Source organism: Cloeon dipterum, chromosome 2 (genome assembly GCF_949628265.1).
Source record: "Cloeon dipterum chromosome 2, ieCloDipt1.1, whole genome shotgun sequence".
Taxonomy (NCBI): domain Eukaryota; kingdom Metazoa; phylum Arthropoda; class Insecta; order Ephemeroptera; family Baetidae; genus Cloeon; species Cloeon dipterum.
In genome coordinates this window covers 33,694,094-33,708,512 of record NC_088787.1, presented here as the reverse complement: position 1 = coordinate 33,708,512, position 14,419 = coordinate 33,694,094, and the positions used below count along the sequence as shown (strand labels likewise).

General features: G+C 40.2%; 2 protein-coding genes across 2 annotated transcripts in view; both read right to left on the bottom strand.

Moving 5' to 3' along the window:
* Nucleotides 1-14,419, bottom strand: part of LOC135937785 (furin-like protease 1, isoforms 1/1-X/2) — a 226,365-nt gene that overhangs the window by 112,662 nt on the left and 99,284 nt on the right. The gene's annotated exons all lie outside the window — the stretch shown is intronic.
* LOC135937786 (aminopeptidase N-like) lies at nt 234-4,384 on the bottom strand. Its single transcript, XM_065481025.1, has 15 exons — nt 4,097-4,384; nt 3,734-4,042; nt 3,520-3,678; nt 3,334-3,457; nt 3,096-3,280; nt 2,692-3,032; nt 2,550-2,631; nt 2,315-2,495; nt 2,064-2,262; nt 1,679-1,965; nt 1,417-1,619; nt 1,192-1,356; nt 980-1,126; nt 841-919; nt 234-779 (listed from the first exon to the last, which is right to left on the bottom strand). Exons 1-15 carry the CDS (start codon nt 4,285-4,287, stop codon nt 564-566), a joined length of 2,868 nt encoding a protein of 955 aa, XP_065337097.1. The 5' UTR covers nt 4,288-4,384; the 3' UTR covers nt 234-563.

Here is a 14,419-nt window from a genome sequence, read left to right as displayed (position 1 = left end):
GTCACGCTTTCGCAATTAGGCCACAATGCCAGTTTGTTGTGTGTGCGTTTCGCGGGGGGCCGCCCGCCTTGCCACCGGGAAAAAATGGACGAAATAGACGAGGCGCGTGAAAAATCGTTTTCTTCGCCGTGTCCGCCACATCGGCCATTAGCGGCATGAAAGCAGCATTAGCAAATGTGTTTTGGCAAAAAATAAAAATAAAAAAGAGTGATGAAAATATAATGGCAGAAACATTTTTTGATTAAGTGCAATGAATTTTATTATGTGCGCTAACATTATTTGATACCTTACAGAGAACTTGTTATTATTAATTGGCTGCAATGTTGCCTCCTGAAAATACATCAAAAGCGTTGTTGCAGGAAAATACAATTACATATTTTTGGTATCCAGAAAATAGGTTTAAGAGGAAAATATTATTGATCAAGCAAACCAATTTTTGGATTTTTAACATCTACATTTTTACCTTTTAATAAGCAAGAATCCATCAGAAATGTCTTTACTTATCCCAAATACGATAAAATAAATTAAATGCTCACATGAATTTAGTGCACTATATACTTATGTTACGTCGACATAGTAAAAATTGCAACTAAAATGACTAGAAATGGAGAAATGACGGTGATGGACGCTGCGTTCGCGCCTTTTGCCTGAAAGAAATTCAGCACCGAGTCCTTATGATCGAGCAGCCATTCAATATTCTCGTCCACGGTCGCGATGCTGGACTGCACGACCGGCTTGACGTCCTCCTCGTTTGGATAATCCACCAAGAATTGCTCGAGCTATATATACGGAGTCGATTAAATCAAAGTGTTCACACTAATTTGAAACCCAGTGGCGCACCTTAGCTTTTTGATCTTCGGTATTCAGCTTAGAGGCTATCATCGAAAAGAGGCTGCCCAGCGAGCCGAACGACTGGTACCTTGAGTGTGGCGACAGGCTTGTTTAGAGTGTTTCACGCCGCCTTTGATCTTTTACTCACGTTAGCTTAATGTCGTCGTAGCGAGTGACCAGAAAATTGAGAGCGACCTCCACGCCTACAGGGTTGTTGATAACAGCAGCGAAGGAATCTCTCGAATCTTGCGACCGGATTATCGATCCCTCTGTTTTCGCCGTTTCGTTTAAAAACCTTTTAATTCGAGGAGATAGACGAGAACAATCAATTGTATTGAGATTAATTAAATGAAATTGTACTTTTCGAGCAGTTCTTCCGTCGGAGCGCAGCCGAGGGCGGCGAGAATCGTTTTCATCTCCGCCGGTGAGCTTTGTGCTCGAGCGTAACGTTCGAGCAAAAAGTCAAAGTCCGCTTCCGTTTTAATGCCGTGGCAATAAACCACACTTCTCAGATCAGGATGGACGCTAATTAGGGGATTAATTGATTATTAATGTTTATCTTTAATTATCGTGCAGCAATGTTACGGGTTTTGGTAATCCGGTGCTGGCCTACTTTTCCACTCCTGGAATTTAGTGGAAGCTTCGGCTGTGCAGTTTTGGTGCCCCAAATGACAAGCCCAATTCAAAGCTAGACTCCTTTTCTTTCTCTCTACGAGGCCATCGTTATCGTTAATTACAAAGCCGTTCACTTCATCGTACAGATGCAATAACTTGTTTGTAACGTATAACTGGGCAACACGGGAAAAAATTAATCAAATACATAAAAGTCACTGTTGGTTGAAATTACCGGATAGAATACGGCCCTCTCGTCCTGAATGCCCACAAGCCGGTCACCTATGAAGTTAAAAGCCTTGAAGGCGGTGCTCCAAGGCAGATATTCGGTTTCGATGGTCAGGTATTCGGTCGTGGCCAGCGCGGTTTCGTAAGATAAATGTTTGGCGCGAGCTAAAGCCATCGCGTCGTCGATCAGTTGCGCCCGATTGATGTCTAGGATTATTCTCCACTTATCATTGTGATTCAAGGTAGCGAAGATCAGTTCCCAATTTTTCTGGTCGTAATTGACGCGGTAAAGGCCTTTTATTGATCAAGAGATTAGTCGATTGTGCCAAAGGGAATTAAACGAAACATGTAAAGCTCATCTGATAAGACAAAGGCTGAGTGTGTGATAATACCTGTTTGTCGCGGGTTCAACACGATCCACTCTGTATTATTGGGAAGGTTGTCGGTCAGAGTTAGGTTTTCGGTGGGCACTAGCCAACCTTTGATCGACAGGTCTTGCCAGTTTGCGTTTCCTGACTCTCGGACCATAGTTATGGGTACATACCATTCTTCAGTACTATTCATATCTTTTCCAGACGAATAAAATCTTTGCTGCAAATTTATAGTTTGTTAATAGTACGCAAAATTATTTGATGTTAAAAACCTGGGAAAATGTGATTTCTTTTGTTTCGTAATTTCTGGAAGCAGTTATCACAGGAAATCCAGGCTGAGTGGCCCAAGTGTCCATTACTTCGCTCAAATTAACACCGTCTGGCAATGTGTTAGGAGGGAGCTGTGTACTCAGGCTTTCCCAATATGAATCTTTTGTGACACTTCCGTATTTACTAAAAACATTTTATCACTTGATTAATCATAATATAATAAAGATTAAAAATTACTTTTTGTCCACATAATGCTTGATTGCTTTTTCAAAATTGTCCTTTCCAAGAATGGCAGTCAAGAATCGCATGATAGCACCACCTACGGTGATTTTTTGTTTATCAGTTGACACTTTTTTATATCATATTTTATCAGACAAACCCTTGTTATACGCGATGCTATCAAATCCTGAGAGGATCGAGGCAGGGCTATCGACCTCGCCACTCAAAGGGTGCGAAAGTGCTCTAGAGTCGTAGAGAAGAACGGGTTGCAGCTCGTCGCCGACGAAGGCTTGCTCCAGTTGAAAAAGGTTTTCAAATTTATCTGCAGCGAAATATTGGAAGTAGGTTGCAAAACCTTCTTTCAACCAGACTTCGTTCCACCAAGCAGGAGTGACCAAGTTTCCAAACCAAAAATGAGCTATTTCGTGGGACATTACGGTCACTGTTTTTTGCTTGCTGGTTGCCGAGGTGGAAAAATTGTCGTACAGAAGAGCAACCTCTCTTTAAGAAAAAAATTTTAGTCACTTTAAAACGAATGCTCGTGTTTGTAACGCACAAACGCACCTGTAATTAATGTGGCCCCAGTTTTCCATTGCATTCGGGGCAAAATCGGGAATGGCTAACTGATCAAGTTTCATTGATTCATCATAGCTGAAATTGGTGAAGTGTTCTAGGTACTGCAAAATTTTGGGCGCCATTTCAAGAGCATATCCAGTGGCACGCTCCACCAACTCGGCTCGAGCATAAATCTGCCGTGGAAATGAAAAATTACTACTTTTATAAAAGCTAATTAAAGTTTTACCCTGAATCTGTCATCCACTTCGGACTGGACATAACCAAAGTCGTGCACTGTGAATGCGACCACGAACGTAGGCGTAAGCAGAGTCTGCTCAAAGTCTACCCACACCCATCCATCGAGTCCTCCTCTGCACATTTCCAAAAATGTTAGTTTGCAAAGAAGAACAGTTTTTCGTTTTTTGTAAGTTACACTGGTCTGTTGGCGGCCGCAACACGCATGTTGGATGTCACGACCTTCAGCGGCTCTCTAGCAACGTGTATGGTGAACTTTGCTTTGTGAGACGGCTCGTCAAAACATGGAAAAGCTCTGCGGGCGCCAGTGGGTGAAAACTGCGTCACACCCAACCACCTTTAAATTACATTATTCTAAGTAGCAATTTAAAAATTAACTGAATATTAATTACGTTATTTCGCCTCGGTAATTAACATAGGAGCTGCGGTAAAATCCATCCAAATCGTCGTTTAGATTTCCGATGTAGTTAATTGTCAGGACCAGCTTTGTTCCTACGTCAAAATTTGTTGCCACCGCAATGTCCAAAAAGTGTTTGTCATTTCCACTCTGCTGGACGGAAGATGTTTCCAAAACCTGATTTGGATCGGTGGCGAGAGCAAGGGTGACGTTGTTTTGTGTGATAGTCATGTCGCGAGCATGCAAGCGGATTAAGTTTGTTGATTCTAATACTTCCAAGTCGATTTTCACCACTCCAATAAATCTAAAAATAAATCATTTTGGTAAAAATTCCGCCAATACCAAGAAGGATTATTACCTAAACTTGAGACCCTCCTCGGGGGCTCGGTCAAAAAAGGGGGTGATTTGAATGTCGTAAAAATTTGGTTTGATACTTTTCGGCAGCTGGTATTCCGCCGTTGAAATTTTCCGATTCGACTTCCCATGTCCAGCGGCCACGGCAAGCACCAGTGCCAACAGCGGCACCAGTGATTTGCACGAGATCATCATGTTGGTCGGGCGATAGGTCCGCGATCACTGACGCGGCTCCCTATTGAAAGAGCTTTATCAAGGCGGCAGAAGGTGTTATCGCAGAGCTGGTCAATCACGTCAGCACACAGCGCGGTCCTGTTTTTGTTTTTATCTGACGAATGCTTGATAAAAATGGACACCACGTGTCCCCGACCCTGTATTTTCGTGGGTATGACATCATGACCCTCGATAACTTGCTATCGTGCTGTCAGTTAATAAAGCCAAAACATTTTTCATCTGTGGTTATGAACCCTATTTCTTTACGAGGTTCAAATGTGTTGCCAATATTAGCATGCGGATGTTAAGTTTTCTGTGTAACACAAGTTGGACTCGACGTCCGAATAAGCATTTAGGTCGTAAAGAGATATCGTTGCGGCGGCAACAAACCGCTTATTTTTTCGTCTCGGGCGTGTCTGTCTTCTCATTTGATTAAAAGCAGCTCTCGACGCCAGCATCAAATGCAATCTGAGCCGTCCAAACAAAGCGAGTGGAATTAAAACAGAGCTGCGCTGCCTCTTCTCCTCTCGCTCTCTCATTATTTGAACCGATTCCAAGACAAACTTTTCAGCGCAGTTGCGAGCGACGCTGTGTGGCAGCTCGGTGATACTTATGTTCATTACTAGCGAGCTGCAAGTACTCTTGATTAGACACCATCAAAATAAAGCCTTCAAACTGCGGCTTTATTAGATTTCGTTTGTACTGCGGCGGCGGCAGCAAAAAGTCACCGGTTCAAAAGTAAACAAATCAAACGTTCCGCCACAAGCGCAAAACTCTGATCCGTTTGGCATGCAGTAATTGAGCTAGTCCGCACGCACAATTGAGATCGCAAACTTTGGCACAAGTACCCGTCGGAAATTCACTCCATTTAATCCGACATAGATTTTTCCTTTGCTTGTGGCTCTTGCAACATTATAGAGTTGTATACACAGCACCGGGAAATATACGCCAAATCAGGGTTTTCTTTGATAATATTTTTTTCTAGAACAGAACAATACGCTGAGGAGAATTTTTACAAAATGTTTTCAATTCTCGTGTGGCATTTTATTTTCTTACATTTGTGACGAGAAATGGGAAATATCAGCCTCGATTCCCTGTGCGTTATTAATTCCACATAGCACTTTTGCTGCGAAGAAAGTGGCACGTGCGGACGCTAGCTGCAAGAACGTTCATTTTTCACTCTGGCTAATGGCTTTTCAGTTGGATGACGAGGAATTATTAAAATTGCGTCTCCGCAGTAATGCTTTCTCCAATAAAAGCAATCATTTGCTCCACATGCCATATTGTGTGCATGCATATATATGTATATTCCGGGGCAATAACAATCCGCGGGGAGCGCGTTTAATACCAAACTTGCGAGAGTGCACAGCACACACGTACGCGTGTACGTTTATATTGTAATATGCGGCCCGGCATGTGCGGGGAGGCGAGATTACATATGCCAATATTTGCGGCAGGCAAAAGCTACACTCAGGGATAATGCACTTGCGCGCGCGGCGGATAAAGTATCGGGCTCAGCAGTAGCAACGGCGGTGCTGGCTCAAGCCCGCTGATTAATTACCTTGGGGGCCGGGACCGTCGAAAAGGTACTCTGGACCGCTCTACGGGTGACAAATTCTTACCTGTAACAGAGCACGATGGGATTATTGCGGGTTCAAATTGCAATTGTCTTTCGCCGGGAAACGGAGACAAGATGCAATGGGGACAATTAATTTCTCAAGCTGGATTTGTCAATTTGGCCATAAGCGTAAATGCACCCCTGTTTTTTGCTTAAAATGATTGCAAATAATGGTAAAACTCTGGAATATAATGTTCCGTGGATTTCCGTGTTTTTAGAATTAAATTTAATTGTGGTAGATATAAAAATTGCGGAAACTCGGACAGAACTATAATTTTAAGAGTAAAAGCTTTTTAATTTTCCATATTTCTTCCAGCTTAAATAGTTTCAACCACTGGTTGGGGTCTTAATTCATTTATTTATGTTCCCCTTGAAGGGCTGTGGACACGTTATTTACTCTTAATAATATCATTTTTGTTTTAAGCCCTGCTTAATTTAATTATTTTTTTGTTTTAATTCTTGACGTGGTAAAACAAAGAGGTAGAATGACTGCAGCAATTAATTTCAGTCCCACATCCTCCGCAGTACAAGAGAGCAAAGTCGTCTCGCACACTCGCACGTTCAATCTTATTTATTCAAATCAACGTCTGGCCTGCCGCGTGCCATCCATCATTGTTTGAGGAGAGACACATTTTTCACCTGAATTTCCTTTCTCGTCGCGCGGAGCAGTAATTATTCGTCGTCGTCAGTGGCAGGCAATCTTGGCGTGGCCCCAAACATCCGGCGGCGGGCAGGGTGATTGATCGCGCGCAATCGCAATTTGCATCGCGGCCCTAGTGACATCCAAGAAGGAGCCGCGCGCACATGAAAAATGAGCTGTGCGACGATTTATTTTGATTTGCCACTGGACCACTTTGCCTCCTTTGAACTAATGAAAATGAAAGGCGAGCCACATGCCGCGCCACGATTTGTTATTGTTATTCTGCGGCTCGTTACACGCCCTCCGGTTCAAATGCTGCACGCCAACCAACAAAACGAGCCAGCCGTCACTGCGCCGAAACGCGAATTTCGCGTGTGATGATGCTCCTGCTGCTCGCCATTTGAAAGTGAAATTGAGTTATTGTGTGCTATTCAAATGTATGCCCTTCTCTCGTGGAATTGTATTCAAATGCTTTAGGGCTGGTTTTGCGTTTTCAATCAGTCGGACACCTCTCCACCAATTATTCTGGCCTATCATATACATATTTAATATAATGTTTTTAAAGCAAATGCAGTATTTTATTAATTGGTTGCATTGAATTTCTAACAAATTAAAATTTTTCATGTTTGTTTCTAAATAACGCGATTAACAAATTTTTGTTTAAATGACACTTAAAGTTTCTTTGCCTATTCTCAATCACATATGAGGAAAAAATATCTTTGAATAGTGAAAGTTCTTTACTTAACATGACAGGACTCAGGAATTTTTTAAGTAGAGTTTTTTCTGTATAAAAACTTATGTATTTGTAATTTTATTGCTTTATCAATGTATTTCTAAGCTTTCCAAATTACTCGTCGTTACATACCAATCAATTGAATAAATCAAAATAATATTGGCATAAACGTTAATGTAGATTATATTTATAAATAAACAAGATCATTAACAAAACATTTTTAATTAATAATCTATATAATCTCAGAAATGGCTTCATAAATATTAAATTATTCTCTCCATTTTTATGCTGATGTGTAGTAATTTATCTTTTTTTATATTAATCATAACAAATTTAAAAATTCCAATAGCCACTAATTTGCTGCAAGTGTAATCACCAATGGTTTTGTTATTTCAATAATGAAATATGCTCCACTCGCGAGAAGCATAATTCGCAAAAGTGGTCGTCTCGATTGCGCCCTTTCGCTGAGCTCTATGGTTTTGGCATACATCTGGCTCTCGACATCCCGCGGGAAATCAGTGCAAATTTATTTGGGATTTCGCGTCGAGTGTGTGAGTTGCACAAGTACACAAGCGGTTGGAGCGGCGTGTGCAAATGAAATGAATACCAATTGCGCGTTATCTATATATTCTGAATTCAGCGCTAATGAATACAATATCGATGATGACCAAGGGAGCTATTTTCAACAGTGATTTTTCTGTTTTAACGGAATAAAGCACTTGAAAAATATCCAATTACACAAATTAATATCCATAGAAAACTTTTTGCCCTGTTTAGATACCTTTTTTTCATTGAAAAAAATGCTGTATTTTAATTGTATATTGTTCAGAAAACAAGAAAATGCTTTTTTCTCCTCATTGCTCATTGAAACGAAAATGATCAATTTTTATAAACATTTTTCCCTCTATAGAATCCCTTAAAAGCACCGAGACCGAGAACTCGTACGTTATGCCTCCAATTAATCAACACAGCACCATTTTTCAGCGACGATAATTTCGGCGTCTATTGAAAATATTCAATAACTCATGCGCGAAATTCAGGAAAACTCGTTTTTTGAAGGGAAAGATAATGAATCTTCGAAGCTTTTCTTATCGAAATTTGTGAGACACGTCTGCTGCTTAATTCCTGCGACGGCGAGGCGAAGAAAAAATAAATATCTCGCCTTGCAAATACCATCCATCAAATTTTTAATCAGCCGACGCGGCGCTGCTGCGGAGACGCAGTGGATTTTTAAACCTAGCGCTTTTAGTACGCAATCGATCGTGTGTCGCTGCAATTTTTCAACCTTTTATTTCCGAGCGCCAGCCGTTTAATTGAATCGAGCGCCGAATTTATGGCCGTTTAACGGCGAGTGCGCTCCGCCAGAGATTATCAGTTCGTGTAATCATTTGTTGGCGAATCGTTCGGAATTCGCGTCTCGTAAATCTGCATTATCAGCAGCGAGCTATACGCAGGCCGTTTAATTAGCCCTTTCGCCTGCCCTCCGCCCCACGCGAGGCCTCCCTCGGTAAACTGTTTGAAAATTCATTTCACCTCTAACCTTAACGCATGCATTATTTCGCTGACTTAAAATGCTTTAAAGTGGGTATACATTGCATAAATATTTTTTTAAATTAACTTGAAATATTCTATTTAATCGGGAAAGGCCTAAATTTGATTTCATATATAGTTCACACATCTTTGGACAGACCGTGACGAGAGGAATCGGAACCAAGATGAAAACATGGAAAGCATGAACAAGCCGTTCTATTTCTTTTTTTTGACAGATTGGGCAAAATCGTTAATTTAAAAAATCATGCCTTTATAATTGCTCACGATTTATTGCTCGGTTCTGAAATAATAAATTCAATTGATCACTTGCTAGCGTTAACAATGCAAAATGTTGCTACTTTTGTACATAATTAAACTGGGTTGATACAGGCAACAGTTGAAAATTATTTTAATTGTTAACTAGAAAAAGAAGTTGATCGAAATAGACGGAATTAACATTTTTCTACAACGTACAATAATCAAAAGGAGACCTTGCCACAGTAAAAATTTAAATCTAAAGAAAAGAACTCATCAAATTCCCAACCATTTTTTAACCTTTGGCATGATTGCGACGAAATTATAACGTCCAAAGTGAAGATTTCCAACGACTGCACCTTGCCTCTATAGTGAGCGACGAGTGTCTCTCTCGTTTCACTATGGAGTATGGCAGTGGTGGCGGTCGTAAATTCGCATAAACCGCCGCAGGCCTTTTACTGCGCGATGAAATAAAAATTGGTGAGACACACACACACACATACGCGCGCGCTCGCGCGCGCGGGCACACAGACAATGAGATCTTGGCATATTCGGCGGCGCTCGTTTTGCATGGCAGACCCCGGAATGGGCCATTTCTTGGCTTAAGACGTGCAGACATCCGAGGCCTGCCGACTGCTTCAAATTGTCCTTTGCTCTGCTCCTTTTTTTACGTTTGCTGCGCTCGCCGAGCGCGGCTCGTGCCGGCTGCTGGAGACAGCGCGTCGCGAAATTTCATTATCCTTAATGCGTTTGAAGGACACCCTCGAATTACGCTTCGGCTCCCAATTTCCTCCAGCCTGATCAGTCTTTTCTTTAAAGCATAATGGCTGTGGGAATTGCTCGTCACAAAGAAGTTTCAGTGGAAATAAGAAGTTATTGACCCATTTTACCTTTTCCACTGATCCAACACTTGATTGAAGAGTTTCTAGCTTTCAATGCGTTATTTACGAATGACATAGGGTGAAAATTATAATTTTATCTATGTTTGATTTAATTATGTTGGTTTTTGCAATCGGAAACCGATGGTTTTTAACTTAGTTTTATTGATATATTTTGTATTCAATAAATAATGCTTCATTTTTTCATGAAATTTGGACCAGAGATTGCTTCCATTTTCGTTGAAAAACTCTGATCTTCAATAAATGACAACACAGACAAAATTTTTTTGAATTTCGTATTCATCTTTTTCCCATATAATTATGAAAACATCAAAGGTTCGTCAAATTCGTTCAAAAATAAATTAAGGGGGAGGAGATGAGATTTTAATTATTATTTATAAATCTGAAAGTTTTTCAATTTAAGCATTTCTTACGAAGAAGTAAAAAGTTCAGCAACGCAAATTGAAATTTTCAGCTTTCAAATAATTAAATGGCCTTCGCTGCATTTCTTAAAGAAGCAGCAAACTTTTAAAACTGCTTTGCCAGCTAATAGTCAATCAAGTGGTAGGGGTGCGTGGTTGCCAGCCTCTAAATTGCACTTAAAACCTGATTAAAACTGCCTCTAACCTGATGCTTTAAAAGTTTCCCCGCCGAATTACCTCGCGTGCAAAAGTTGAGCTGCACGCGAGGAATCCAGTTTCCCCCCAGCAAGTAAATCGAAACTCATTTGCCTCCACCTTCGTGCATCTTTCATCACTGCTGGCCAATTTTCCACGCGCGCGAAAAGGAGCCGGAGAGAACAAAGGGGATAAATAAATAAAAGAGGAGCAAGATGCTCGGCGGGCGGGCGGGCGCAAAATCTGCCCTTTTCTCGGCACCGACGGCGGCGATAATTAGTTTAAAGGCGCCACCGCGCGTAATTAAAAATCAGTGCCACCACCTGACGCGCGAGACGAGCTAATTTCCGTTTATGTGCATGCATTCGCGGCCGCCTCGCAGCGCATTATGTAATAAAGCGCGACATAAATTTCCAACGGAGCATGTTTTCCTTCTCGGCACGAGAGTGTGTGTGCGTCATCGGCGTTGTCATCATGCATGCATGCGTGTGCACCTTCAGCGAGGGCTACAACACAGAGACTGAGGGATGAGGGATGGTCCTCAACCACCGACAGACGAAGTAAATTTCAGTAAATCCTGGTTGATTTCAGTAAAGGTTTAAAAAGTGTTTATATTTCGAAATTACCTTTATTTTTATTTTCAAATCTATTTAGCCATCCTTACCTTGTTGAAAATATTTTTGTTTTTGAAAAGGTAAATTTAAAAAAAAATCAAAAATATTAAGTTTCATGTAGGGCTGTAAATTTTAAAAATCAATTTTTACAACGTTCACACTTATTTAGCTTATCTAATTGACTTGAAATTCTAACCTTCGAACCGTTCAAAATACCTGATAACAAATTGCAAATATGTAACAAAAATTTGCTAGAAGCCGTTTAACAAGCAAAGGACACGTCATCTTATGAATAATCAAGTCTTTTTTACACATGGCTGATTTTCAACTTCCATTTTTTAATAATAATACATTTCGTGTTCTGGTTCCTACTATATTTAGCCAAGACCACAGTAAAAATTTCTATATCCATAAAAGATTTGACTTAAAAATGGTCAATGACTTAAAAAATAAAACATATTTTAACACACAGAACAACATAAAATTCAAGGTCCTACGCAACAAAATTTCCCAATATTTCTTCATCAGATCAATACACTCAACAGTAATTTATAAATTGATAAATTTTAATTTCAAAAGTTTTCAGCTATAAAGTATTTTGAAACATAAATTCCATAATTATGGCTGAGCGCGTAGCAACCGTGGTTGGGGTTGGCATTTGGCGAACGTCCCTGCTGTCAAAATTTGTGGGCTGTTTCACGGCCACAGGCGAGGTAAATCCGCCGACAGCACTAGTCACGCGTGCTGATGCTTACAACGTAACAAGCACGTGCCACACGTGGTGCGACAACAAGAAATCGCGGCCGATGAACGCTTTAATTAAACACCCATCATCAAGTGGCGGCCTCTCCGTAAAAAATAAACGCTACTCGCAGCCTCCGACCTTGCCAGTCGCACACGCTCCTAAATTTTTTTCTTCTCGGTTATTTTTGGAGAAGACGCTCTCGGCAGTCGGAAATCAGCCCGTGAAAGTAATTCCGTCGGGGCAAAAATAACATTTCCTGCTGTCGCTAGCTGTTCCCGAGAGCCGAGTCGGCCTCATGTCACATAATTCATACCGGCTCCCGACTATTATGAATTGGATTAGACTTTAATGCGAGCCAACGAGCCAGCGAAGGTCGCCGGAAAAAAAAGTTCCGTGTGAGTCAGCTCGAGTGGCGGAATGGGGTTTCGCGCCAGGGATCAAAGTTGTCCGCTCGCTGACGCCCCAATAATCATTTACACCTGAGCGCAATGTTAGTCTTAATATTACCTCTGGTTTTTCGCTACTGGATACATTGTTTCCACGAGGCTTTCAGGAAGCTTGGTTTTCGTTATTTTTATAGTAGCATTTTTAAAATGGAATTGAGATAAAAAAATTAAATTTCCTTAAATTTGCCAGTTTAATTGGCATGAAAATTATTAAATAAAGAGTTCTTGCAAAAATACTTGTTTTAAAAAATTTCCTGAATAGTATTTTTTAATTTCTGCTTGCACCTGTGAGACAGTTCATTGACGGTCATTATCTCATTTAAAATATATAACCTTAAAATTAGGTTCAACAGAGGAAGACAAAAATTTCCCAAAATCATTTTATTGGGCTATTTTATCACGTAAATGGATGCAAAGATATTAGCATATGTGAGTATTGGTACCGTTTTTAGCAGAAAGCCATATTATGGAATTGCAATACCATACTGGGCTTCCGGTTTATGAATAATTTTGCTTCATCGGGAAATTCTGAGGAAATACACTATGCAAACAGAGCTGAAATCATTACTTTTGCGTATTTGAGTGGAACGTAATGAGCCAATATTTGCGTTAATCTGTCTGCCGCTCGCTAGGCAGCCACGGGGCACAATCATTCATTAATTTCCCAGAACGGATTTAAGACTCGATCAAGTGCAGCTCGCGCGCGTGCATGCTAAATCTTTCGAAACAAATGCAAATTGATCGTGCAGCTGACGATCCGTGATACAACTTTTAATTAACATCGCGGCGCGTTTCCGACAGACTGCACCACAACTCGGGAATGGAAAACAAATCACCAATCAGTCATTCGAATCTATTAGCATGTTTGCGCTGTGAAAAAGCAGCATCTGCAGGAATATTTCACGCCCCACTTGTCCGCCTCCTCAACTAGCAATAATTGCAATTACACCTTGGCCGACGCGCGCGCGGTCTGTCTGTCTCTCTGCCGGGCAAAGCAAATTGCGTTTAATTAGCAAAATCCGGCCAGGACAAATCCCTGCTACTCTAAGTTTGCTAATTAATACGGAATTAGCCGGCGACGGGAAAGGCAAATGCTTCGAATTGTCTTGCGGCTTGCAAACAAAAACAAGTATGTCGGCCAGTGGGGAGCGCGCAAAACAGACGCCTCCGCGGTTTCTAGAAAACCGAGGACCCCAACAAGCTTGTGGAGAATTTCATCGACTTTTGTGTTGCACCCTATATTAAAATGAAAAATAGAAACTTTTCGACATCGGTTTCCTGCGAATTGAGCTGGAATTCCACTAGCTCATTATTTTCTGTTTTAAATGTGATATCAAAAAGATTTCTTATTTATTCAAGCAAAGTCTGACTAACGTAAATCTGATTGTTAAATGCATTAATTTATAAATGACGTGAGAGATATTTATGATTTTCCTCATGTAGCCACAAGCGCTGTATATCTCCAGTTGCAGCTGCAGAAAAATACAGGTGCGTCTTTATGTAGCTTCGAGAATGTGCATTTAAGACAATCATATTGCATAAAAACGTCGATTAGACAGGAGAACCATACATTTATTTTTGGGTAAAATGATACTACGAATTGGTTAGAATATTTTAAATTTAAACAATGATGAACTTTTCACAAATTTGTAGGTATTTGTTTTTATTTAAAATAAATTCAGATACAGGTGTTTAATTATAAAATTAATCGTATTAAATTAAATAAAAACCAACATATAATAATAATAATAAAAAAATTGAAAAATAATAAAGTTTAAACTCGGATAAGGAGTTAGCAACATTTGAAATCCAATTCTTGTTTTACATTGTTTAAAAATTTAACGATCCTGGAAATTGATTTCGACTTCTCTAGTTGTGATACATCCAACGTAACACGTTTTTTAATATTATCTCATTTAGACATCAATTAATTTTTTAAGTAAGAAAAAACAGTGTATATTTTTGAAGTTTTTAAAAACCTGTTTTTTTTAACAAGGTGTGAATCTATTATTAGAGAATACATTTTAAACAAAATATT

Coding starts and splice junctions, on each gene's coding strand:
- LOC135937786 (XM_065481025.1), bottom strand. CDS start 4,287: ATGATGATCTCGTGCAAATCACTGGTGCCGCTGTTGGCACTGGTGCTT. Junction 3,033..3,095: donor TGGGGCCACATTAATTACAG/GTGCGTTTGTGC, acceptor TTTTTCTTAAAG/AGAGGTTGCTCTTCTGTACG. Junction 780..840: donor CCGAAGATCAAAAAGCTAAG/GTGCGCCACTGG, acceptor CCGTATATATAG/CTCGAGCAATTCTTGGTGGA.